General features: G+C 38.2%; 2 protein-coding genes across 3 annotated transcripts in view; one reads left to right on the top strand and one right to left on the bottom strand.

Moving 5' to 3' along the window:
- Positions 1-1345: 1345 nt before the first annotated feature.
- Positions 1346-24984, bottom strand: part of LOC121632556 (ras-related protein Rab-26) — a 133507-nt gene continuing 109868 nt past the window's right edge. For both annotated transcript variants that reach the window (XM_041974155.1, XM_041974153.1), the window contains exons 6-9: positions 11966-12031; positions 8451-8507; positions 7731-7807; positions 1346-3498 (exon numbers count right to left, since the gene is read on the bottom strand). In XM_041974155.1, coding sequence (XP_041830089.1) covers positions 3396-3498; positions 7731-7807; positions 8451-8507; positions 11966-12031 — 303 coding nt within the window. In that variant the 3' untranslated portion in view covers positions 1346-3395. The remainder of the gene's footprint in view (positions 3499-7730; positions 7808-8450; positions 8508-11965; positions 12032-24984) is intronic.
- Positions 21848-24692, top strand: LOC121632555. The gene is made up of 2 exons (XM_041974152.1): positions 21848-22855; positions 23446-24692. Exons 1-2 carry the CDS (start codon positions 21850-21852, stop codon positions 23514-23516), a joined length of 1077 nt encoding a protein of 358 aa, XP_041830086.1. The 5' UTR covers positions 21848-21849; the 3' UTR covers positions 23517-24692.

Genomic DNA, 24984 nt, shown 5'->3' with positions numbered 1-24984 from the left:
CCTACATTTAAGGTTTATCAAAACAGATAAGTTTTAAGCCTGATAAAGATAGAGAGGGTGTCTCCTTCCTGAAGCCTGTCTGGGAGGTGGTTCTATGGGAGAGTTTGATAACTGAAGGTTTTCCCATTCTACTTTTAGAGACCATAGGAACCACGAGTAAGCCTGCAGTCTGAGACGAAAGTGCTTTGTTAGGAAAGTATGAAAGAACTTTAAGATGCAGTGAGGCTGATCACTAACAGCTTTATACGTGAGGAGAAGAATTTTAAATTCTATTCAGGATTTAAGAGGGAGCAGATGAAGAGGAGCTTAAAATTGAGAAATTTCATCTCTCCTGCTAATTCTCATCAGGATTCTCTCATGAAGCTTTTCAGAGCTTTATTTTGGAGAGAATAAAGTAGCACTGGTCATATATCCATCCAATAAGCCCCCAATGCCCCCAGCTGAGAGACATAAACACTATCTTTTTGATCCCTGCAGAAGAACATTAGTCCTGTAAAACAGATGGTTCAGGTTAATTATCTTTTCCCTTAAATGGTCTTTAGAAAATCTTCCATCTACTTTTAGGCAGAAAAAGAACAAAACAAACTGAATCTATTAGTGTGAGATTTAACTGATCTGTAGCACGGCCCTGAGGACAACAGATCTAACAGGTGGCTGCTGTGATTGTTTTGATCCTGGTTAAGCAGTAGAATGTGGATATTTCGTCCAGGGATGGCAAGATGCAGCAGGTGATCTTTTATGAAAGCCTTTCTGTCCTCCATAATGGAGAGAACGTATCACACGCACAAACAGGATATTCTTCACAGCTGAGTAATAGGAAGACAGCAATAGTGTTTTCTGCTGCAGAAAAAACACAAGACATCTCAAAGGTGTTGTGTTGTGTCGGGTTGAGGTCAGGATTCAGTGCAGACTACTTGAGTCCCTCCACACCATGTAACCATCTACAACATATCTTTATGGGCCCTGCTGAATTCAGTGATATGGAGGGGTGTTCCAATATTTTTAGTAATATACTGTAAGTACAACACATGAAGGAAAAAGAGAGAAAATTATACCCATTTTAAATGTTTACCAAACTGCTGATAGAGACCTGTTAAAGACATGTAAACCTGCTGTGGGTAGCAGCTGATCCACAGTCAGTGCTGTTCGTGGAAAGTCTTTTTAATAGGACAAGAACTGGAAGAGTATGGTAAGAGCAATACATCAGGAATTTGCGTTAAAGTGTCCTGTTTAGAAACATCATTACACCACACATACAATGTATTACTAGACAAGACTTACAACTGATGTAATTACAACTCACTACCAGAAGATGGCATCATAGATTCACAGGAAACTCTCACTCTTTATGATTGATTCTTTATTTGAAACACAAGAGATCAATACAAATAATCTCATTTAAGATACAGATTACAAGTTAATGACAATAATAAATTATTTTCAAAATCTATGAACTATTGTAAAACTCTTACAAATACTTTTTAGTCATTTCAGATACACCAAACAGTGTTTACAACATCAAGAGAGATCATGAAATCATCTTTGATACAGCACGTGGAAAACAGTTTTCTGTGTAATAGGGGAAAGAAAACAAAGAGTGAAAACATCTTAAAGGTTTAAACCATCACGTGACAGCAGACCTCTGTCCCTCAACCTGGCATCAACTTCCAGTCCACTGTGGGTTGGACCTCAATCCAACATTAATTCCGCAACGATCGACTCATTCTGGTTTCATCCCCAACAAGTGGTGGGTACTACAAAACCCCAGTAGAGACATGACAAAAATCCCTGAACCAAACATTCCTCAAAGTTAAGCAAACTGTCAATACTACTCTGCAGCTCACTTGTTGAAATTAATTTCCCTCCCCAATGTACCGTAGCCTAGTGGGGAATAAAAAACAAAAAACAACATCCAGATTCTACTTGCTGTAGTTTTTTAACATTTAAATATGTACAAAAAATGGAGAGAAACTAATACAATCTCTCTTAACATTAGCAATATTCAGCCTGAAGGAAATCTAAAGGATATGTCCAACACAAAGATTAGGTGTATTTGGAGCAACTCTGGATTTTTAATAGGTGATGGATTTGAGCTGCTGGATGTAGGACGTAGATGAAGTTTAGTTAGATGCAATGCGCAGTTTCACCAGTAGATGTCACCAACTAAACTCTTGGGTTTCAAAGTATATAAGAAAATGAACAAAACAAAATAAAACAAAACACAGAAGGCTCTACCTAAAGCCAACTCTTAGTTATGGCCTCCAGTAGAACAAAGACAAATAAATAAATAAATAAATAAACAAAGAAAGAAAGAAAGAACAAAGAGGACCTTTTCAAAGAAAAAAAATCTCTAAGGTAATAAAAATGGATTCTTATTCTCACATTATTTTTTGTCTAATTTAAGTGGACTGAAAATTGTTAAATTAGGTTTTAGACTTTTAAAAGGCATCTTACAGATCATAGTGAATTCTGAACAGAAAAAAGCATCTTTATTTATTTATTTAGCAAGGTTTAGAGCAGATTTCCAGAGTGGGCTCATGCTTTATCCGATAAAAACACAGCCGTCTGCTTGGCTGCATGTTGATGCTCTGAAATGGATTTACATGCAGAAGATAAATTATCTTAAAGTCTCCCTCTGTGTTTTTGCAATAAAGCGAAAAAACAATGATTTCAATAACAATCTGTAAAGTGTCGTTTTTTCTGATGATGTAGCTTTATACATTTAACACGGTCTTACGAATAATTAAAAGGTTTAGTAACGGTAATCTGCATCACGCAGCTTCAAAGTCAAACTTAAACTGAAGTGTATATATAAAAGGTAAATGGCTCAGATCATGTTTCACGGACACATAAGAGTTAGTTTCATAAATAGGATAACCTGTACTCAAACAGCACATGGTGCTTTCAGCTTTCATCAGGTGCAGGTGTGTGTGTACATTTCATTACCGTCACGAGATTGATTTAATAAACAGTACAACATATATGTTCACATTCTTCGTCTTTTTTTTGTTTTTGCTTTTTGCCAACAAGACAGGTTGTTATAAACTACAAAGCTTTCAGAGGACAGATCAAAACCATATTTAAAATATCTACATCACTTATTGAAAACTGGGCAGGATTGATTGACCAGGCTGTGAAGACGACTCATGGACGTGTTAGTGTGTGTCTGTGTGGACATGCATGTGTATGTGCAAGCATGTGGACAGGAAGTATAATACATTCACAGTTGCAGAGGACAGGTGGGCTGTTGAGAGAGCATATTGGTATCATATTCACAGAGAAATATTACTAACACTGAAAATTTCTGACATTCCCAGGCACATCGTCTAGTCTCATGTATTGTACCTGCTTCTTTCTTACATCCACCCACAAACATGGACACACATGGACGTTGTCTACGAGCGGCAGCAGCCAGCGGTCCTAATTTCCTTGTCCACGTACTCCTGCAGCTGAAACTTCGGCTCATCGGGTTCCTTCATGGTCCTGTGCTTCAGCTCTCTGTTGGAGACAGAAAGAGGTGCATGTGTTAAATGTGTTGCTTAACCCATCAACTTCAAGTAAACCATAAACCAACCTGGGAACATGTCTTTGTTTTGCTTTCACTTAGGTTCTAGAAAACTTGTGTACTGCTGCACACAGTTAAAAACACCACACATTGACCCATTTCATGCCATTTCTTTGACAATAGCTGCTCAAAATACCACTGTTAAGCTCAAAGATATTAAATAAAACTTGTGAATGAAGACGAAGTTAAATGTCTTTATTTACACTGACAGCATGTCATCTTCTCTCTTAACTACTCTCCCTGAATAAAATCAACATTAATCATCTTTTTATCCCAGAATTCCATTTATGTTCAGTACTTTTTGGTTATAAAATATTTTTAACCACCTTAAAAACTAATATTGTACTTGACTTATAACAAACTGCTAAACTGTATCAATATTTCTAATTACTGTACATCTAGAAGCTTTTTTATCACTGAAAAGAGACAATAAATTAAATTCTTGTCATTGGTCTATATAGTGAAAGACAGAAAGTCTGTTTATGCCCGTCTTCACTGTCCCGAAAGACAGTGAAGGTCAGAAACTGCAGTATTTTGGACACTGGTCTCAGTTTTGATAGTTACAGGATCAAAATCTCCTAAATAATCTGAAAGTGTTCTAGCATTTTTTTTTTTTATTAGCTCTTATTTTTGATGTTAGTAATTTTATCTGTTTTGTTCATATGTTTGCATGTGTATATGCATGTATATGTGTAAATAAAGTGTATTGCATGCTCCTTTTCACCATACAATGAAATATGCTATAAAAATAAAATTCGACCTGCCATTACAGTTGCAAACCAAATGAAGATTAATATGAAAATGAACTATTTATCCACCATTATCCCTGGACTTTTTTTACAAATCCATTTTTTGGGCTTGTTTTCTGTTGTTTTTAAATGCACTGGTGTGATTTGTGCAAAGAAAGCACCACTTTATTGTTTATTATCACCACCAGAGAGTTAAAACTTACACAGAGGTGATGAGGTGGAGGAGTCACTGATGAGAAACATGGGAGAGTTTTGGAAAAGCAGGAGGGGGAGAAATTTTAAAGCTATTAAGTTGCTAACATGAGCTAGAGGGCAACAAAAAGAAAAGATCTGGATTTAATTTTGCAGAATGTGTGTGTGCCAGACTGCTGCGCTGCTACTCTTGGCAACACCTCGCCATGCCAGCCTGTTGCCTAATGAGGCTATAAATGTGAAGCAGCTCCCACACAGACTGTCCGATATTACACATTTGAGAGAAACACAGTTAAATATATACTTATGTATACTAATTTCTGGTACTTACACACACACACAAAGGCCACTTTATTAGGTACACCTGTTCAATTGCTTGTTAAAGCAAACAGATAATCAGCCAATCACATGGCAGCAACTTACTGTATTTAGTAGATATGGTCAAGAGGACTTCCTGAAGTTTAAACTGAGCATCAGAATGAGGAAGAAAGGGGTTTTAAGAGGCTTTGAACATGGCATGGTTGTTGGTCTGAGTATTTACTGGGATTTAAACACACACAACCATCTCTAGGGTTTACAGAAACTGGTCTGAAGAAGAGAAAATATCCAGTGAGCAGCAGTTGTCTGGACCAGAATGTCTTGCTGATGTCAGAGATCAGAGGAGAATGGACAGACTGGTTGGAGATGATAGAAATGCAACTGTCACTGGTTCCAACCAAGGTATGCACAATAGCATCTCTGAATGGTAAACACATCCAACCTGTTAGCAGTCGGGCTACAGCAGCAGAAGATCACAGCGTCTGCAACTCCTGTCAGCTAAGAACAGAAAACTAAGCCTACACAGATTCACCAAAACTGGACAATAGAAGATGGAAAAAACGTTGTCTGGTCTGGTTGTCTATTTCAGCTGCAACATTCAGATGGTAGGCTCACAATTTGGTGTAAACAACATGAAAGCATCCCACCTTGGATCAACAGTTCATGCTGCTACTCGTGGTTAACAGGTATGGGAGATATTTGCTTGGCACACTGTGGGTCCATTAATATCATAAAACCAAGCATGGTTTCAGCAAGGGGTGGGACAGGGGGTCCATGGCTTTTTAGTATTTGCATGAAGAGGGTCTTCAAGGAACATGGGTTGGTAACCGCTGCAATAGAGCAGCTTTGGGATGTGGTGAAACAGGAGACTCCCATCATGGATGCAGCCGACAAACCTGCAGCAACTGTGTGATGCTGTCATGTCAATATAGAGCAAAGTCTCCATATCCTTTGTGCACTTCACCACTTTTAGTGAATTTGGTGAGATTTTCTTGCCTGTAATTAAATCACATCACATTTAACACATTGTTTTCATGCTACAGATGAATAAAATGTCCTCTTTATAGAGCTCAAAAGAAAAACAAAGTGATTAATTTGTTCCTTTATATAAAATATTTCATACTTTGACCTACATATTAAAAATATAAATTCATAATACAGGTAAAATGTAAACAAAAATGCTAATTAATCAATTTTTTTTTTTCAGCACAATGCATCAATTTTTATATTTGGTTTGGTTGGTGACCATCAGTTACACACTGCACTTCACTGAGTACTGTAGAAAACTTTGAGTTCATCATATAGGGTATCTATAGTCTCGCTGTACATTTGGTCAGCATTAGAAAGTGGCCAGCTCACCATGTAGTCCACTACAGTGCTGTGAAAACATATTTTCCTTCTTACAGACAGTTATGTGTACATGCTTCACATTTTAAATATTTCAGATCACCAACTGAATTTTACATCAGACAAATATAACCTGGGTAAACAAAACAAAAAAGCTGTTTTATTTAATCTTTTAAGCTTTCCAAACCAACCTGCCCTTACAAGAAGAAGTAATTCCCCCTTCAACCTAGTAACTGGTTGCGCCACCCTTGGTGGTAACATATGTGAGTCTTTCACGTGGCTTTGGAGGAATTTTGACCAACTCTTCTTTGCAAAATTATTTTATTACTGTGAAGGGTTTCAAGCAGGAATGGGCAGTTTAAGGTAATGCCACAACATTTTAATCAGATTTAAGTTCAGACTTTGATCAGGATACTCTAAAACTCTAAATCATTGTCCTGCTGCATAATCCAAGTGTGAGCTGATAGACGGACATTCTCCTTCAGGATCTTTTGGTATGGAGCAGAATTTATGAATCCATCATTATGGCTCATTGTCCAGGTCCTGAAGCAGCAAGGCAGCCCCTGATCATCACACTGCCATCACCATGCTTGACTGTTGGTATGATGTTATTTTAGTTTTACATCAGCTAGAATATGACCTTCCAAAAAGTTTCTCTTTTGTCTCTTGAGTGCACAGAATATTTTCCTAAACATCTTTTTTTTTGTCAAATGTGAGATGGGCCTTTGTCCTTCATTTCTTACTTTGCTTTTTTTCTTTGGTCAACAGTAGTTTTGGCCATTTTGCCTGGTGTAATACTTAGTGTTAAGTCTTGAACACTGAGCCTAACTGAGGCGAGTGAGACCTGGCCTCTTGGACTTGTTTTGGTACGTCGGCCATTCCTGGGAAAGTTCACTACTGTTTCATTTTTCTCCATTTGTGGATAATGGCTCTCATTGTGGTTTGCTGGAGCCAAGAAAGCCTTAGAAATGGTTTTGCAACCATGTGTTGCTTTTTATGATCTTTTAGCCTTCATCATGTCAGACAAGTTATATTCAAGTGGTTTCTTGATTTTACAGGTGTGGCAGGTGAAACTGAACTTTTAACCACTAAATGTGGTTATTTACAGATAACTCATGATTTAACGAGGTGGGGGATTACTTCTTCCACAACAGCCAGGTTGGTTCAGATAACGGTTTTCCCCTTTTGTTTTTACTCAGGTTAATTTGGCTGAAACATTGTTTGATTATCTTAAACATTTAAGTGTGACAAATGTGGAAAAATAAGTATCAGAATGGGTGTAAATACTTTTTTACAGTAAAATAAAGTGAGCGATTTGGAACCTAACCAGTCCAAGTTTCAATTAAAAACTGCCCCTAAGTGGGAATTACAGGATAATGGAGCCTTGAATTTTCCACCATCTCCCACCATTTTGCTTTAAAGACATAATCATCATTAGGCGGACTAATGTTGAAGTGTGTGGGAGCAGAACCACAGGCAAACAACCCTTTTTTTAGGAAATACTTCTAAATCTACAAAGAGACTGAGTGCTTTTCATACAGTGTCTGTGTGTGACTCACTTGGCCACGGCAGTGAAGGCCAGCTCCACATTCAGTCCAGATTTGGCACTTGTTTCCATGAAGGGCACTCCAAACTCCTGCAAAGAGAAATATCTGCTCTTAGGTGTGTAAAGAAATGGCATTCTTTTATGCCTGTCTTTGTGAGGACAAAACAACTAAAATCTCAGAGAGGTGGGGAATTTTGGGTGCGAAGTACATGAAGAGGAACGAGAGGGTTGCTGATCAATAGCAATAATTCAACAATATTTTTGATATGTGCTTATGTTTGTGCCTTTCAGACATAATTTTCTCTCCATTTTGTTCTAATTTATAAGCAAATGGGAGAACAGAATTCAGTCAATAAAACACACTCCCAGGTTTGGGGATTCCATTATATGTATGTGAGAACATCTCATTATTCCAGCTGAGTGCGTTAGCTTGATAACTGCTGTGCATCTGCCACGCTTCTCCCCGATGCTTCATATTTACTCGAACATGCTCTCAGAGGTTATATCTGAATGAAAAGGCTTAAGTTAATTAAGTTAGCGAGACCCAACTATCTACTCCAGCAGTTACAATTTTATGTACCTCCACATTTACATGATTATACGTGGTATTAAAGACAATATGGCGGAAGGTTTGGGGGCTGTGTAACTGCATAGCAACAGTGCAGTATGCCAGCTATTGTTAACACTAATCAGCCTGCATGTGTATTATATGTGTGTATTATGGAAAGCTCACCTTTGCCAGTCTCTCCCCCTCCTCACGCTTCACCACTCTGTCATGTGTTGAGTCAGCCTGGAACATAATGGACACAATGTGGAATTAGAAACTCTTACTCACATCCCAAGTCTTGTAGCACTGTTTGGATTGTAGCCACTCCTACCAAGGAAACATCACATGCTGCTTGGAAGATTAAGTCTTTTTCAGCGAAGCCCTCGTTAATGCCAAAAACACATTCTGCATTTATTATACCAGAACAGCTCTGCAACAAATTAAACTGGGTTTTAATAGCCGCCTGTAATCCAGAAAATGTCATCTATTAATAAACTAATTTAAAACATGTAGATATAAAATAAAATACAACAGTCTGTTTAAATTATCTATGTTGTCTTTGTGTTTTGACACATTATACTTATTTAGGTCTATCCACTAAAGTTTTTTATTGTTTGGACGTTTTGTTCATATGAAACTGCCGAAAACGCAACCATCAATTTTCTGTACTGCTTAGTCCAACTCATGGATGCTGGAGCATATCCCTGCAGTTAGCAGGTAAGAGGCAGGGTACACCCTGGAAACATTGCCAGTCCACCGTAGTAAGCCTGGACCCAACGTGCTTAATTCTGAAAATGCCACTGTTTGCAACACATTTTTCCTAAACCAGTGACGTCATAGCCCCCCTTAACCCGCATGAAGAAACCCATCCAACAGCTACGACTATCGTCGATTACAGTGTTGTGTTCATGCTGCAGAAGCCACTAAGCATGATGTAGAGTTTACAGGGGAAAAAAAAGAAAAGCTTTTTGCAGTATTTTTCTTTGTATGTTTGTTTATGTCAAACAGTTTATGCACCTGCTCCAATTACTTATTTGTTTTTGGTGTATTTCTTTGACTGTGTTACAGCGCCACTTACAGGACTGGTACATATACTACAGCATTTATACTGGTTTCTGTGTTGACACACATATCGCTGCTGTCGGGCGCAAACCTCCTATGTCCAAAACTGTTATTTTTCAAAAAATGAATAAAACTGTATGGTTTTTGTAATAACTGGACATAATGTCATCAAACTTGGTATTGTGTTTTACATCATATATCTTTGGTTTAATATTTGTAAAACTACAGAAAGACATAAAGTGTGACAAATAGCACTGATTTATGAAGGAAAAAGAAAATCACAAATTTTGGACATGGGAGGTTTGTCCCCGACAACAACAATAGTTTTAAACTATTTTGTCTTTACTCAAAACCTTTTAAAAACACAAAATAGTTTCCATCTCTGTGTGAATCACCTCAATCACCTACTTTAACATACCCTTATTTTTGCACTGAAACAATACAAACCAAAGATTCAACAAAACAAAAAACAAAACAACCTCTCATTTAAAGTAAACAAAAGAAAAAAAAACTCAAAGTCATTTTTGCAGCCTGATGCTTGTAAGTTTAACTTCTCATCTAAAATCTAGCAGTGCATTCACAACAGCCTTTTTGATTTGAATCCTAGTCTGTTTGCTTGGAAGATCTGCTTCGATTGGGGTATTGTGAATGTGCAAACAAATTCTGATTTGAATTAAAGAAGAGGACTTGGTCCACCTGCAAACGTAGGTCTTTGGTTTGTTTCAAGTGGACCAAATACAGGTAGTGGACTACAAAGCAAAGTGGATCTGCGTATGGCATGGTGGGAAAACCCAACAAAAACATAAGTGTGTGTGGGAGGAGAGGCACTCTGGATGGGAGAAATGACTCGAGGTCAGCCGTGGAAGAATTTGGGAAAAAGGTTTGATAGAAGAATGAACAAACCAAGACCACTACGATCTGATGCAGCTCCATGTGTAGCTGTTATGTATGTGAAACTGAAGTTGATCTGCATTAACAAACAGATGAATGAGTTTTCTTTATCAGCGTGTCCTGTCTTCTTCTTTAGCAACTCTTGAGGCAGTGCTGCCTCTGGCAGAGAGTGGAACACATTAAATAAGTTGGATTTATTTCCAGTGAGGGTTGGACTCTGCCAAGGCAGCCCTCTGTCACCGATTCTGTTCATACCGTTTATGAACAGAATTTCTCAGTGCAGCCGAAGTGTTGAGGAGATCCGGATTGGTGGCCTCAGGAATGGGTCTCTGCTTTGTGCAGATGACGTAGTTCTGTTGGGTTTTATTGGGCCGTGATCTGCAACTTTTGCTGGAGTATGAAGTATGGAGCAGAGTATGAAGCAGTTGGGGTGAGAATCAGCATCTCCAAATCCGAGACCATGGTCCTCAGCCAGAAAAGGGTGGGGTGTTCTTTTCAGGTTTGGAATAAGGTCCTGCCTAAAGGTAAGGAGTTCATCTCCGGATCTTGAAGATTGACAGGCGGATCGGTGCGGCGTCTGCAGTGATGTGGACTCTGTATTGGTCTGTCGTGGTGAAGAAGGAGCTGAGCCAAAAGACAAAGCTCTTAATTTACCAGTCGATGTACATTCCTACAATCATCTATTTCCACGAGCTGTGGGTAGTGACCGAAAGAACGAGATCACAAATACAAGCGGCCACAATGAGTTTCCTTCAAAGGGTGGCCGGGCTCTCCCTTAAAGATGGGTGAAGAAGCTTGGTCATCCAGGAGGGGCTCAGAGCAGAGTTGCTAATCCTCTGCATTGAGAGGAGCCAGATGAGGTGGCTCGGGCATCTGGTGTGGACGTCTTCCTGCTGAGGTGTTAAGGGTACATACCACTAGGACAAGATCCTGGGCAAGACCCAGGACACACAGGTAGGACTACATCTCTTGGCTGGCCTGCAAACGCCTTGGGATCCCCCCGGACGAGCTGGTGAATGTGGCTGGGGAGAGGGAAGTTTGGGCTTCCCTGCTTAGGCAGCTGCCCCCGTGACCCGAACCCCGGGTAAGTGGTAGAGAATGGATGGATGAAGAGCCTTTTTACATCTTTTTTAAATGGTGCTTGTTCAAAACAAAAACACATGGCCCAAAAAACAGAAATTATTTGCCACTATAATTAATTTATTTTAAAATGATCCGTTTTAACAAAACGAAATAAATATATGGAAGAAACAATATTATGGTCTTTAAACCTCAAGTTTTTTTGGTAATATAATAAATATGCATCTAGTTTTAATACTGTGAGGCTCTCTATTTCTTCATTTTTGTTTAGCTGCTACAGAAGCATAAAAATGCATACATGAAACAAATAAATGCCAAAACACTCCACTGGGTTCTACCGGGCTGCATTATTGGGTTCTGCAATCTCTGCAGATTTGTCAGTGAGTCCTTTGATCTATTAATACTAAAGTTAAATATTAATTAGTTTGCTTTAATAAAGCTTGTGTTTGAGCCTAACATGATGCTTTGAAAATAATTTCAAAATGTGACAATTGTGCATTCTTTCTGTAAAACATAATGAAGTACTCTATCCATGCTCCCAGTCACATCCATCCATCTGTCCATATACCCCAGCTCCCTCAACACTTCCTTCCTTGACCCTTCTTTCCCACCCTCTGAGTCCATCTGTCTATCCATCCATTTCCCAGTGCTTGGCAACAACGTCTCACCTTGTTGCCCAGCAGCATGACGACCACATCTTGCTGGGCATATTCATGAATCTCTGTCAGCCATGCCTGTGGAAAAAAAAGATAAAAGAATGAGAAGTAGTAAAGAAATCAAAAACAGGACAAAGAATAAACAGTGCAGAGACAGATCACAAAGACAGGAGAGGAACAGGGAATAAAGACTGGTCATAGAGATGAATGAAGAAGGAAAAAGAAACCATTCTTTGGTTCACTGCCTCCAATTAGTGCTGTCCTCCCTTCATTGCTCCAGATCTTCCCATTTTCACTCATGTCTTCTCTTTCCTGCATCTCTATCCATCCATCTCTTTCCAATTATAGGCCAGTGATTTCTTTGCATTCTGCTACCAGGCTTGTTTAAAAAGCTCATACTGCCTCTGGGATCACACACAAGTTTTAGCAGAGATAAATATTTTTGTTTGCTTTTCAAAGACCAAGCTTGCTTTCAACCCACTTTTATGTACAAACCCCTTAAATGCCCAAGCACCAGTGATGTCAATGAGAAGCTCTAACAGTCTGAAACTAAATATAGAATGTAGATAAGAGAAAACATAAAGGAAACGGTTGCATTATATCAGTTCTGATTGGTCAAGTCAGCAAATACATCACAATTACATCCACAAACAAAAGACTAATAAATGCACTTGGCAATATTCCAGCACACTAATCAAAGCTAATATAGCTCATATAGCTATACATTTATATAATTATTTAATTTGTAAATGCAGAACTTAAAGAAAGTGAACCGTTTCAAACAGGGATCTAAATCAGCAAGCTACTGCCTGAACAAAATGCAGCTGAACGAGGACAGAACTTTAAATAATGACGTTTGAAAGAAAAGACGGAAATGTAACTGTGGTTAGACGATGTAAACATGGCTGGTGTATGACTAGGAAGCTGTTCTTTGCAGAAAATGTGAATGTTGATAATCATTTTCATGAAGAAAAAAGTCAATAAAAACAATTGAAAGAAGCATGTATTAAATGCATTCAGTTGCAATTATAATTTGGCTAGTGGAAATTCTGATTGGCTGCTAACTTGCCAGATTGGCTGGTGATCAAAAATGTTCATTTAGAGACCTGATATCAAATATAATATGTGCCACTTTAATTTATCCTTTAATTAATGGACAGCATGATGTTATCAAGCGGGTGAAGATGTTTTCTTAATTCCTGTAGTCAAGTGACTGTCGAGAGCTCAGAGAAGAGACAGGATTCAGGCCAGATTAGCCTTCGTCACCAAAGTGCGAAAATCTGCCAAAGTTCAGGAGTAACACTTTACAGAAAAAACTAATGATAACAAAATTAAAAACACCAAAGTTCAGTTACATTAGTTATTAGATTTTTTGTCCTCTCCTTAAATGACTCATTATGGATCTGACAACATTAAGTATAAATATTTTTAGAAGCATTATTTAAGCACCTGTCCTTTAAAATCCATTGACACAATGTAGTTGCTCTTCTTTCATGTTTTTAATGCATTACTGTCCCTAATCTCAGAGTAATTCTCTGATTCGGAACATGGCTGCATGCTTTTGTGTGAATAAATTCAAATCCAGTCTTTCTTTTTTTTAACCATTGTACATTTTAAATAGTATGAAAATAAAGTAATGGAAAACTAAGATAAGGAAAATAAAAAAATGACATTATCCAAAATGATGAAGAAGAGTTTGATTTTCTGTAATTCTATTAATCCTAAATAAGAGGAGAAAAAGAGGGACTCGGGTGTAATAAAACTTTAGCTTGTGCAACAGCGGTAATGAGGCATTCAAGGTTGTTTCAAAAGAAGAGCCGTTTCATGTGGGATGATAGCGAAAAACTGGCCCCCAGCAAAGCGACCACAGATAATATTATGTTAAGAATTACATCACGCTGTCTTATTGAGACTCTACAATTGCATAATCTAATTTAGAAGCCAAACAGGACTTACTCTGTGCTCAACTCCTAAATGTACAAATCAGAGGACTAACCTGATCTAGGTATGACAATCAGAAATCTGCTTATCAGCAGAGACATATACAGGGATACAATAAGTGGAAATTTAATATTTCCGAAGGTGAGAAAAGCCAACACAGAAATGTTTGTGAGAAAATGTTATTGTGGGACAAAAAGATTGATGTTTTTTAAGGAAGAATGATGATGACTTGTGACCCGGTGAGCCTGTAAAATGACTTCTGGACTTAATGAGGGCTGCGCTTTCCTCCCATCTCCGGCAGTCAGGCCTCCAGTGTCCAGACAGTTTGTCCCAATTTGGGTTGTTTCATAGCGATCATGCACAGGAGGACAATGTAAACTATATTAGGAAGGTTTATAGTTTAGCACACATAACTTTAATTGCTGCCATGGTTCTCAGGTGAGAATATCTCTTTGCATTTTGCCCAAAAACCAGCAGAGATGGATTAAACAATTTTGCATAGATGATAATCTTCAAGTAGAAATACTCTAAAATTAAATTTTTACTGCATGATTGTGGGTCATAAGGTGTAGATTGATTGGACGTTTTAGCAAGTGTATACATTGAATATTAAGAGAGTAGAAAATTATGCCATTTTGAATAACAGTTAATTCACATAGTGAATAATAATAATCATTCACTATGCACTTCCTTTGGGCAACATTAGCGTGTCATATTTTAAACATAAAGTTCTGAGTCACGTTGCATCATCATTAGGGCTGGATGATAATTCGATAACAATATACATCGATCGACAGATGTGTGGTGCGATAGAAAAAAGTGTTAATAAAAAATACAATCGAAAAACACAGTTTACATTTTTCATTATAGCCTATTAAGCAGCTTAATGCTACAGTCATTACTTCCTCCCAACCAATCGCAATTAAAAGACCCAGGCACGCTCCGTCACCAAGCGCCTCTGAAACCACAACAGAGAGCATGTGTACTGCAAAAGATGTCCCAGCAAGGAGAGGTGGAGGAAATTGTTACTAAAAAAGGAGGTCAGGGATGAGGCAAAAATACCCCCTAGTGAAGCGAGGCTAAAGGGTGAGTTGATTTTTGCCAACAGTTTGTTTTGTTCTTATTGAGAGGTGTTCGTCTACATGGTAGCCTTGTCCCACCAGTTTCTGAGCTACTTAATGACTAATTTCCACTGAGTCCGAGTGTGTGCCGCGGTTTCGTTCCCACCTCCACGGCAGGTTAACTCACACCTGGAACGTGTCTGACGCTGAGCGCCATCGACGGCAGTCTGCAGTTGGATCCCTGAGATCACAAAACCCCAGGAGGGGTTCAGAGGATTTTCTGATTCTCCACTTCCATTCTATTCCCAGTGTTTGTGTGTTCTTTATTAAAAGTAGGTCATAGAGAAATAGCATAAAACAGCCATTGTGAAATCAATATGCTTTTTTCTCTTGTATTGTCCAGCCCTAAATTGACCATTTGATAAAAAGTTTGCTCAATACCCTGTTGTATACAATCTGATACTTGTCCTCTGCCACCTGGTGGCCATCTTTTACACTACAATTGTGCTGACTTATCAAACAGTAATATACTGTACTTCTATGCTTTTTTTTTTTTTACATTATGTTAAATGACCAAATAAAAACTTCAGATTCAGAAATTGAGAATTTTCTGTCCATTATTTCTTGGATCAGGTGTCAAACAATCAAGGCCCAGATGAGCTGCATTTTTCAGCATAAAATTAAGTTTGTTAATTTGTTTGTCATCACGTTGGATTTGAGTACAAAAGGTGAGGAACCAGGACTCGTCTTTTCTTCCACTTATTAAGCAGGTGTCTGGAACATTTCTTTTTCATTTTAGGACTACAGCTATAGAATATATTGTCAAAAAGTGATGCTTGTAAACTCATTGATGCTTTAACCTCACCTTGACTGGTATTGCAATGCCAATTTTTGCTGGTTGTGTGTAAAACTTCCTTAAATACCCTTCTGTTGATCTGGAATTCAGCAGCCAGAGTGCTGACCTGCACAGCCAAGTTTCAACATATCTCTCCAGTTTTAACTGGCTTCCTGTAAAATTTACAGCTGAATACAAAATCCTTCTCATTACCTACAAAGCCCTTAATGGTTTAGAGTACTAGTCTTCTTGAGATTTCTAGAATTTTGAGGACCAGAAAAGGAGGCAGAGCCTTCAATTATCCGGCTCCGGCAAAAACTATAAAAAGAATGTATTATTTTTAAATGTTTTAATTGTGTCTTTTCCTTTTTTGTTTCTCTTGTGTGTTTTATAAAGTGCTATATGAATAAAGTAAAGTTTATATACTGTTTTACAAGTTGTTTTGATAAAGAGAAAGACAGTGTTTGAAATATGAGCCTCATCTCTGTCCACTAAATCTCCCCTGCTATAATGTCTCTGGGCTGTGTGGAAGTTTTAAGATGACTCAGGTTGAACACATTGCAAATCATTTTTTCAATGAGAAATCACAACTGATGCCAAGAGCTACCTTACAGTTGAAAAAAACGACTAAGATCTATACTCCAAGAAGTCCTAAAAACCCGGCCCCCATACCTAGATGTCATACTTGCATCTCTAAAGCTTTCCTCAAAAAAATCTGACAAGCTTTTATGATTTTTCCATCAAACCTGAGGGGACCAGGCTTGTCTTGGTTTTCTGTAGAACTATGAAAGTGTGAGTTTTAACTGAGGCCTTTCTGTGCTTTGCTATTTTGAACAGATCTGTTAGCTTCAAATACAAATGTTAGGCATTTTTCCAGAGGATGTCCAAAGACATGCATGTTAGGTTAACTGGTCACTTTAAATTCTGTTGAGGTGTGAATGGTTGTTTGTCTCTCTGTGTTGGCCCTGTGATGGACAGGCAACCTGTCCAGGGGGTACCCTGCCTCTTGCCCAGCTTTCCTGCAGCCCTGAACTGGACTAAGTGGTATAGAAATGAATGGATGGATTTCTGAATATTGTATATTCCACTATTAGGGCTTTATCTTCTTTCAACTTCTCTCACTTTTAAATACATTGTAAGATAAGGAGTGGCAGGGCAGGGATGGGAGTCGTACACTCACCCAGGCCGCCCTAATTCAAATCCTGCACACATATGTTCACATGCAAGTACACATATGCATGCATGTGCACACTCACACACACGGGCTAAGTAATCACCAAAGCTTAATATTCTAGAAACCAACATTCACACACAACTATCAGCCACCAGTCCAGAGCTTTTCTCTCTCCTACTCTCATCAAAAGACTCAAAACAGTCATGATATCATGTTAATCTGAAACATCATGATTGTGTCATTTTGTCAGCAAATAATTTAGATGTCAGTTTACCATAAATATAATATGTTAACATCAATATTTGCTGCACCAGTAAAAACAAGAAGTGGTCAACAGCAACTTCACCTGATGTGATTCAACTAACATTAAAAAAAGAAAAAAATGACTCAACTGAGATAAGAGACTGTCCACCCTAAGAGGGGTTCCCAAACTGTTGGAGAACTGTGGAGGCCCCACCAAATACTGGACGTCATACAGTAAGATAAGCCAACAGTCATAAAACGCTGCAATCACATCAGTTATAACCAGATAAACACACCAACAAACTGATGAAGTCACAAAGTTTCCTCATCAGCTTTTAAACTGGACTAATAAAATGTTCCTTACTGGGACAGTTTACAGTTGTTTCTGAGTTAGACAAGGACAGATGTGGACAGATGTGGACAGTAGCCATGTTTACAAACTAGTTTAGCAGCCTCAGTATTAAAATATCCACTTGTTACTTTAACACAGCACATACAATTAAGCAGTTTTAGTTATGATACTAGGAAAGCCCATATAGGACCCCCTGTATGTCCAAGGTGGAGTAACCAGAAGTTTTTATGTTTGGGCTGATGAGAGATGTCACAGTACAGCAACAAACAACGGTAACATTAACAATAGAGTAAAGTTTTGACAGCGAATGGTATCAAGATCATTATTACAGCTAGATAAAAAGGGCCATGGAGAATCATGTTATGTTCAGATAACAGTTTGCAGCTTGTAACACACCACTCATTTATTAAACAGTGAACTCATATGATGTTGCTGCAGCTGATTATTTGAAAATATTGGAACATATCTGATACTTGCCCACCTCCTCCTCATGTCTTCCCCCTTTCACTTTTTATTCTGAGTCCATTTCACCACCACGTTTCTCAGTTGTTCCGCTGATAACGGACAATCATTTTGTCTTTGCACAGGCGTAAATGCCAGGCAGGCCAATCAGCCACACTGATGTTATGCACTGTGATTATTTTTTTTTTTGACAAGCAGGCCAGTCAGGCCACTTTCAGGTCCAGGCCACTGGGAATTGTCTCACCTAAGGAGTAGTATACTAAAAGGAAAAAGCTGGAAAGGAAGCTGTTGTTTATATGTTAAGCAACAATAACACAGTGACTGTCTTACTAGTAGAAAATAGAAAAAGATATACAGTATTTCACAGTATTTCACTATCAAATGAAACAGGAAGAAAAGGTCAGGTTTATTTTTTATACACACATATTGTGAAGTACACACACACACACAAATTTCCACCTTTCTTCTTCCATGGCTTACTGTGTGAATCATCAAACAAAGACCACTCAGATCAGCAGTAATCCTTCCCCTCGTCTGCAGGTTTACAGTATCCCGAGAGCTTTACATCACTTCATTACACTGAGATTAATGTACTGAGCTCTCACCTTGCAGCTCTGACTCCCAACGACATGCAAACCTGCCAATTACTCACACAGCCTTGAAAGATCTCAGCAAGCTTGTGGGTGGATTAGAGAGGGAAATGAGGGAAGGAACACAGTTTCTAGGCTGAAAGTGATCAAACTTCAAAGGCCTTGCTGTCGACACTCAGCGTTAAAATTCATACTGTATGTGGTGCACGCGAGGAGGACATGTGTAAGGCTTGGTTTACATGTGATATCTTGTTACTTGTAGTCAGATTTAAAGACTTAGCACGGCTTTCAGTTTGACACTTTGACTTTGTCTGCAAACACAACTTTTTGTGCAAAGATCGACTGTAATGGGAGACTTAATATGCTGGCCATGGGTTTATAAAAGGACTGTTGCACATGATGACATTGCTGAATTTTAATGGCCTACAAAGGATGCAATGAAGTTAAAAATGTTAGCTCTATTCAGGGCTGCATGAAATTAGAAAAGCATGCAGTGTGATGGGTGTTGAATATTGGGATAACAGTACAATTTGCTTTATAAAATAATATTTCAATACATGATGCTAATCTAAAGTGTTTTAAAGAAGGCTGGATTCCACTTCTGTGCCTGTTGCATGGCAGCTAGTTGTATGCAGAACTTCCTCTGAATAGACTGCATCCCATATTTATACACATTTTCTTGTCGTATTTCATATCAAAATATGTCTGTGATATAGAAATTGCTGGAACATCTTGATCCTTGTGGCTCTGCTTGAAATAGATAAATAGCGATTGGTGTCATTATATCACCAACATGTTGCGTTTATTGTTTACAAAGACTGTGTGAGTCTTTATTCAACAGAAATAAACTATAAACTATAAAACTCAAACTAAGGTAGGTATACAACCAGAAGTCAGGAAGGAAAAGGGATTTTAGACCATTACATGAGTATTCATCATGATTTTACCCTCATGGAGAACAAAGTAGATGCACAGCATCTTAAATATTTTCAAAGTGAAAAGCTGGCCACAGGTGTACATAAGTACAATTGCTTGTTAGCACAAACATCTAATCAGCCATTCCCATCAACTCAATGTATCTAGTCATGTAGACATGGTGAAGACGACTCACTGAAGTGCAAAACTAAACATCAGAATGAGGAAGAAAGGGAATTTAAGTGACTTTAAATGTGGCATGGTTTTTGTATTTCAGAAACTGCTGATCTACTGGGATTTTCACACAACCATTTCTAGGGTTTACAGAGAATCAAAAAGAAAAAATATCCAGTAAGCAGCATTTCTCTGGACCTAAATCTCTTGTTGATGTCAGAGGTCAGAGGAGAATGGGCAGACTGGTTGGAGAAAATAGAAAGACTACAAATATGAAAGCATGGATCTATCCTGCCTTGTATCAACAGTTCCAGCTGCTGCCGGTGGTGTAATCCTGACCCAAAGCTTATAATCATGCTAATGTTAGATTGTTAGTATGACAGCACATATCAACAGTAATATGGAGATATGTAGGAATATAGTTTAATTTCTAATTTGTTAAGTTTTTTAATGTAGTGTTTTTGCAAGCTAGCAATGCTAATGATTTGAGCTAGCATTAGCTAACAATGCTAATGATACTTAATGCTTGTGATTACTCATTTGTGGGTGTGCTGAACAAGTTTTATATGTTGGAATATCAAGAAACAAAAGATTTTCATCATATTATGAATGAGAAAATGATTTTTTTGTTGTGTTCTTTCTGTCTTTAGAGCGGACCTTCGGGTGTGTGACTTTTCAGTCTTGTATGTAGTCAAGTGCTTAAACTTTAAGTGTTTATCAAACTGGCAGCATGAAAATGAAGCTGAAAAGCCTGAATAATTAACATTACAAATGGCTGCTGTAGAGCTCTTGTGTTGTACTTCAGAATATGTCTACACAACAGACTTCTAACAAGCTCCTGCAACAACTCTTTAGGGTGTAGCTGACATGAAACTGAGATCAGAGATGAGGTGTACTCAGTGACCCTGATCCGTCAAAGAACACCTCAACTAAAAACCCAGTTTTATCTCAAATGTAAGACTCTCCTTATAATAATCATAACTATCAAACACATTTTACTAAAGGCAAAGATCATGTTGATGTATCCCATCCAAACTGATCCAAAAACATACAACTAGTGACTGATTTTGCCATCCTCAGAGCTGCCCTGCTGGCATTGTTAAAAATGTTCTTGCCTGCAGCTGCAGCTGAATTTGTGAAGCAGACAGCAGTTATGACGTGCTTAAAAACGAGTGCCAATTATTGTTGAGCCTGCTGAATCTGAATAGGGAGCACTCGATGCTGAGCACTGTGTAGAGAAGGCGTTCAAAAATGCAAAGCAACAAAAATGTGCCCACTCAAACAAACAGAATGAAAAATACTGTTTTGCGATGATTTTGTAGATGGAAACTGGAACTCAAAGTATTTGGAAACACAATGTTGAATGAAGCTGAGGATTATATTAGAATTTTTTTAAATAATCAGAATCACAGATACATTTATTTGCCACTTTAGAAGCAGCAGGACTATGGGAAATATACTTTTACACTCTGTTCTTACTTCATTATGTGATGAAAACAACTCAGTTCATCAAACCTGATTGGTGTGTGCGGGTGAGCCTGGGTGATTGTGTGTGAAATGAGGAATCTGTGGGTTTTAGGGTGTTGGTTTGGGGAAGTTGAGGTCAGATTTGGGTGTGCTGCTAGAAGGGGAAACAAAGAGAAAGGTATTAAGACAGCCATGTGTGAGAAAGCTGATCCATCTGAAAATCTGATATTTTTTTGTATTTTGTTAGAGGCTTTAAACTCATTATAAACGTCAGTATTTAGTTTGACTGTCTTTAAGTGAAACTCCACAGTTTTTCAATATATCTAATTAAAATGCTTTTGAGTATTTTTGTTTTGTTTATTCATTAAATGTAAAGTAGTAGAAAAAACTTAACTGAGTCAGTTTGGTGATTTCACACATGACATTAAATCATAACCTGCAAAAAAGTTAAAGCTGATTTTTCCATTTAAAATGGTTGTGTGATCTACACTGTTCCACATGGATTCCCCTGCTGGGTGTTGACATATCAGCTCTGCTCTGGAAAGATAGTAGTTGTGAAACTTTGTGAAGCCACTATGGGCGTCTGCTCTTCCTCTTTTCACAACTTGAACATCCTCAACACCCTCCTCCCTCCTTTCTCGTCATAGGGTTATTTTCTTACCAAACCCTCACCCCACCGAGCATGATGAACAAAAGCTTCATCTCACTAAACGGCACTGCAAGTCCAGCTCATGTTAAAGGGAACTACACAAAGTGTGGCCAGATGAGTATGAAAGCACCAGACGCTGGAGATGTGATTGACAGAGGACAGAACAGGACCTGCAAGGAGAGACGTGGACCAGGTAATGTGACACGCTGTCAGGTGCCAAGACAACGCCCCTTGTCAACAAGCTCCATGATGACTGTGACCCTGCGCTCTCATCAGCGGCAGTGGGCGGACGACATCTGTGTATGTGGGATCTTCCCTGTTATTATTGAGAAGAAGAACAAGAAGAAACCACAGCCTCCTCAACGAAGCGTGTCCTACCAGCGACCCCAATCAACAACACATTCTTCCTTCAAACGTTACTCCTGCCCACCAATTGGGATCTCTGCCTCCTCAGGTCAGTCATCCTCATCCTCTTCCTCCACCACCTCCTCCTGCTCCTCACCTCCTCCTGTCCAGACATCTGTCATCACTGGCCACGATCCTCTTGGCTGGAAGCTGCAACCCATTTCAAGCTCCAGCTCTTCACGGGCACGTGCGAACAGGCTGTCTCTGCAGATTCCAATCCCTGTCATCCCCGTCTCCAACTCTCCAAACTCAGAGCCTTCATCCAAAACCAAGCCTGAACTCAGACCCAAACCTCCACGGCGCCACAACTCCGAATCCTCAGCCTTCCTAAGATCACTGGCTAACCCTGCCGTGACACCTGAGCAGCTCTGCACTGTACATCTCCGCCCCATCACCTTTTCAGATGAAGTAGACAATGTCTTTGGAGAAGTGACACAAGAACAAGAGGGGACAACTGCTCCGCCATGCAAAATACCACCACCTGTTATGGAAAAAACCGCCATGGCAAGACAGATAGCCCAGCTAATCGCTAATTCACGGCAGTGCTACAGGCCCCTGATGGCTAAAAACAACAAAAACATTTACAGCAGTGTCATAAAGCCAAATAACAACAACAAGCCTGCTGCTAAAATGGGTAAGTACCCACGAAATCTGCCAATAATAACCTGTAATGTAGTAACGAAGTAAAACCAGCTGTTCATGACTGTACAGCAAAGTGGAAACATGAACTATTAAAATCTGTTGCAGTTCCAGTGATTTTACTATTTCCAGTGCAGCACTTCGGGTGGTTAAGATGTAAAGCTTGCATTAGGTACCATCAATCCAACATAGGTTTTCTATAAAAAAAAAAAAAAGACTAGCCCAAGTGTGCTTAATAACTTCTTCCAGGGTCATTTGTTGGACATTAGAGCTTTTCTGGAGATGTTTTCAAATACTGAATAGGTCTTTAAATAAAAAAAGAAGCCAAACTTTCTGTGTAAAACAAGTGAAACCCCTGTTTAATGGCACACACAACACAAACAGAAAATGCATCTGGATGAAAGTGAACTTATTTTGCTTAATGATGATGCACAACACTGTTTTTGAAGTTGCTGCACATCTAAGTGCAGGTTCTAGTGTCTTTCATCATCATTAGCCTTTTAATGATTTACGTTATAATGTAATGAGAGGAGAAGGATGGCTTCACACTGTAAGTCAATGGTAACTGCATTAACTTTATTTCAGCTGGGCTGCATCTTCAAAATGGCATGACGTCAAACTTCGATGTGCAGGAAGAAAGCAGAAGACTCTCCTAATCTTCATCAGAAAATACTACTAGAATGGATGAAGAATGGAGAACATGTACGTCCCTGAGGACTGAGCGCCATGCTTCATTAGCTTTATTTTGAGTTATTCTGAAATAGCTGAGCTTTCTATAGATTAAAATACACTTTTCTGGTTCCCTCGAAAGAAAACAAGTGATCTGGCTTCAACTTTAATTTTTGTTTTAATTCCAGAGGAATTTCTGTTTGATTCCATCCTTTCTTTTGTCAGCTCTTTCTGTTGAATATGATTGTTCTCTGACCAAAATAAAAACTATTAAAGCCATGTGAAAGAATACTTTTGTATAAAAAGTTGTGTGAAAATTATATGGGTGGTTGGTTGTTTTGTTTTTTTCTTTTGTTGTTTGTTGTTGTTTTTGTCAGATCAGCATCACACCATCTGACGTTGTGGTACTATGATCTACTTCCTACATTGTGATACAAACTTGGGTAAACCTTTGTGCATTTAGCTGACAAAAGCTTGAACTGTATGCAGCAACATGCCATTCAGCAGGATGCCCATTCAGCTGTCTTATTTAGTAAAAGAAAGTAGTAAAAAAAATTAAACAGATATAAAACCAAACATTTCATGTAGCTGAATATTCTAGCTGATTAAACACATCTCGTAATACTGAATACAGTTTTCAGTTTTAGATTTTTTTTTTCAAATTAAGTACAGGATATAATTTAAGGAGCCTCTCAGTCATGAGGAAACTCTTTTTATTAAACTAATAAAGACTTTTTAGTTTCAAGATCTATTCTGTTGCAAAGAAATGACATGTTTCAGCAACCTATTTTTTACGTAATTGTTGTTGCTTGTTAAAGCCATTTATGGCTAAATAAATTGCACAAAAATTTGTGGGAATGAGCTGTCAATTGTTTGTTTCCTATAAATCATATGCAGCCATTATTAGATACCGAGTTAGTTGTAGTTCAAATTTTGGGTACCCTGTCACACATAAAAGTGTCTGGATTAGGCTGTAATGTCAGCAGCTCACCAGTAGGTGTCCGTATAGCAGATAATTGTAAAAAACAAAGTAAGAAATAATGAAATGATTTCTTTTTTTATATTATTTGCAAGAACATCTTTAACATTTCAGTACAGACTGACACTTTTTGTCAGCACTGTAACAGATTTATAAGCTAATGATGACCAAATTTAGGCAAAACATTTTAATTAGGATTGTCATATATTAGGAATAGCTTAAATAAGCCTAGACAGAATGACTAAAAATAACTTTAAAAAAAATAAATAAATAAAAAATAAAAAAAACAGATAGCCTGTTACTGAATATATAAAAATCTTTTTTTTTTTTTTTTTTTTTTTTACTAATGTAAAGGAAATTTTCAGCAATTTCACTCTGATGAAAACATGAACCCTGTGAAGCATTTCTGTAAATAGATGGTGCTAAATTTTACATCACATTAAAGTGAACGGTGGCTTTTTAGCTAGTGGTTTCCT

The sequence above is a fragment of the Melanotaenia boesemani genome, chromosome 21 (assembly GCF_017639745.1).
Source record: "Melanotaenia boesemani isolate fMelBoe1 chromosome 21, fMelBoe1.pri, whole genome shotgun sequence".
Taxonomy (NCBI): Eukaryota; Metazoa; Chordata; class Actinopteri; order Atheriniformes; family Melanotaeniidae; genus Melanotaenia; species Melanotaenia boesemani.
Note: the sequence above shows the minus strand (reverse complement) of the source record. Positions and strands in the feature narration are given on the sequence as shown.

Excerpts from the sequence above, each read along its gene's own strand:
- LOC121632555 (XM_041974152.1), top strand. The coding sequence starts at position 21,850 with ATGATGAACAAAAGCTTCATCTCACTAAACGGCACTGCAAGTCCAGCT. Across the intron at positions 22,856-23,445 it reads CAAGCCTGCTGCTAAAATGG|CTGGGCTGCATCTTCAAAAT; the intron begins GTAAGTACCCAC and ends ACTTTATTTCAG.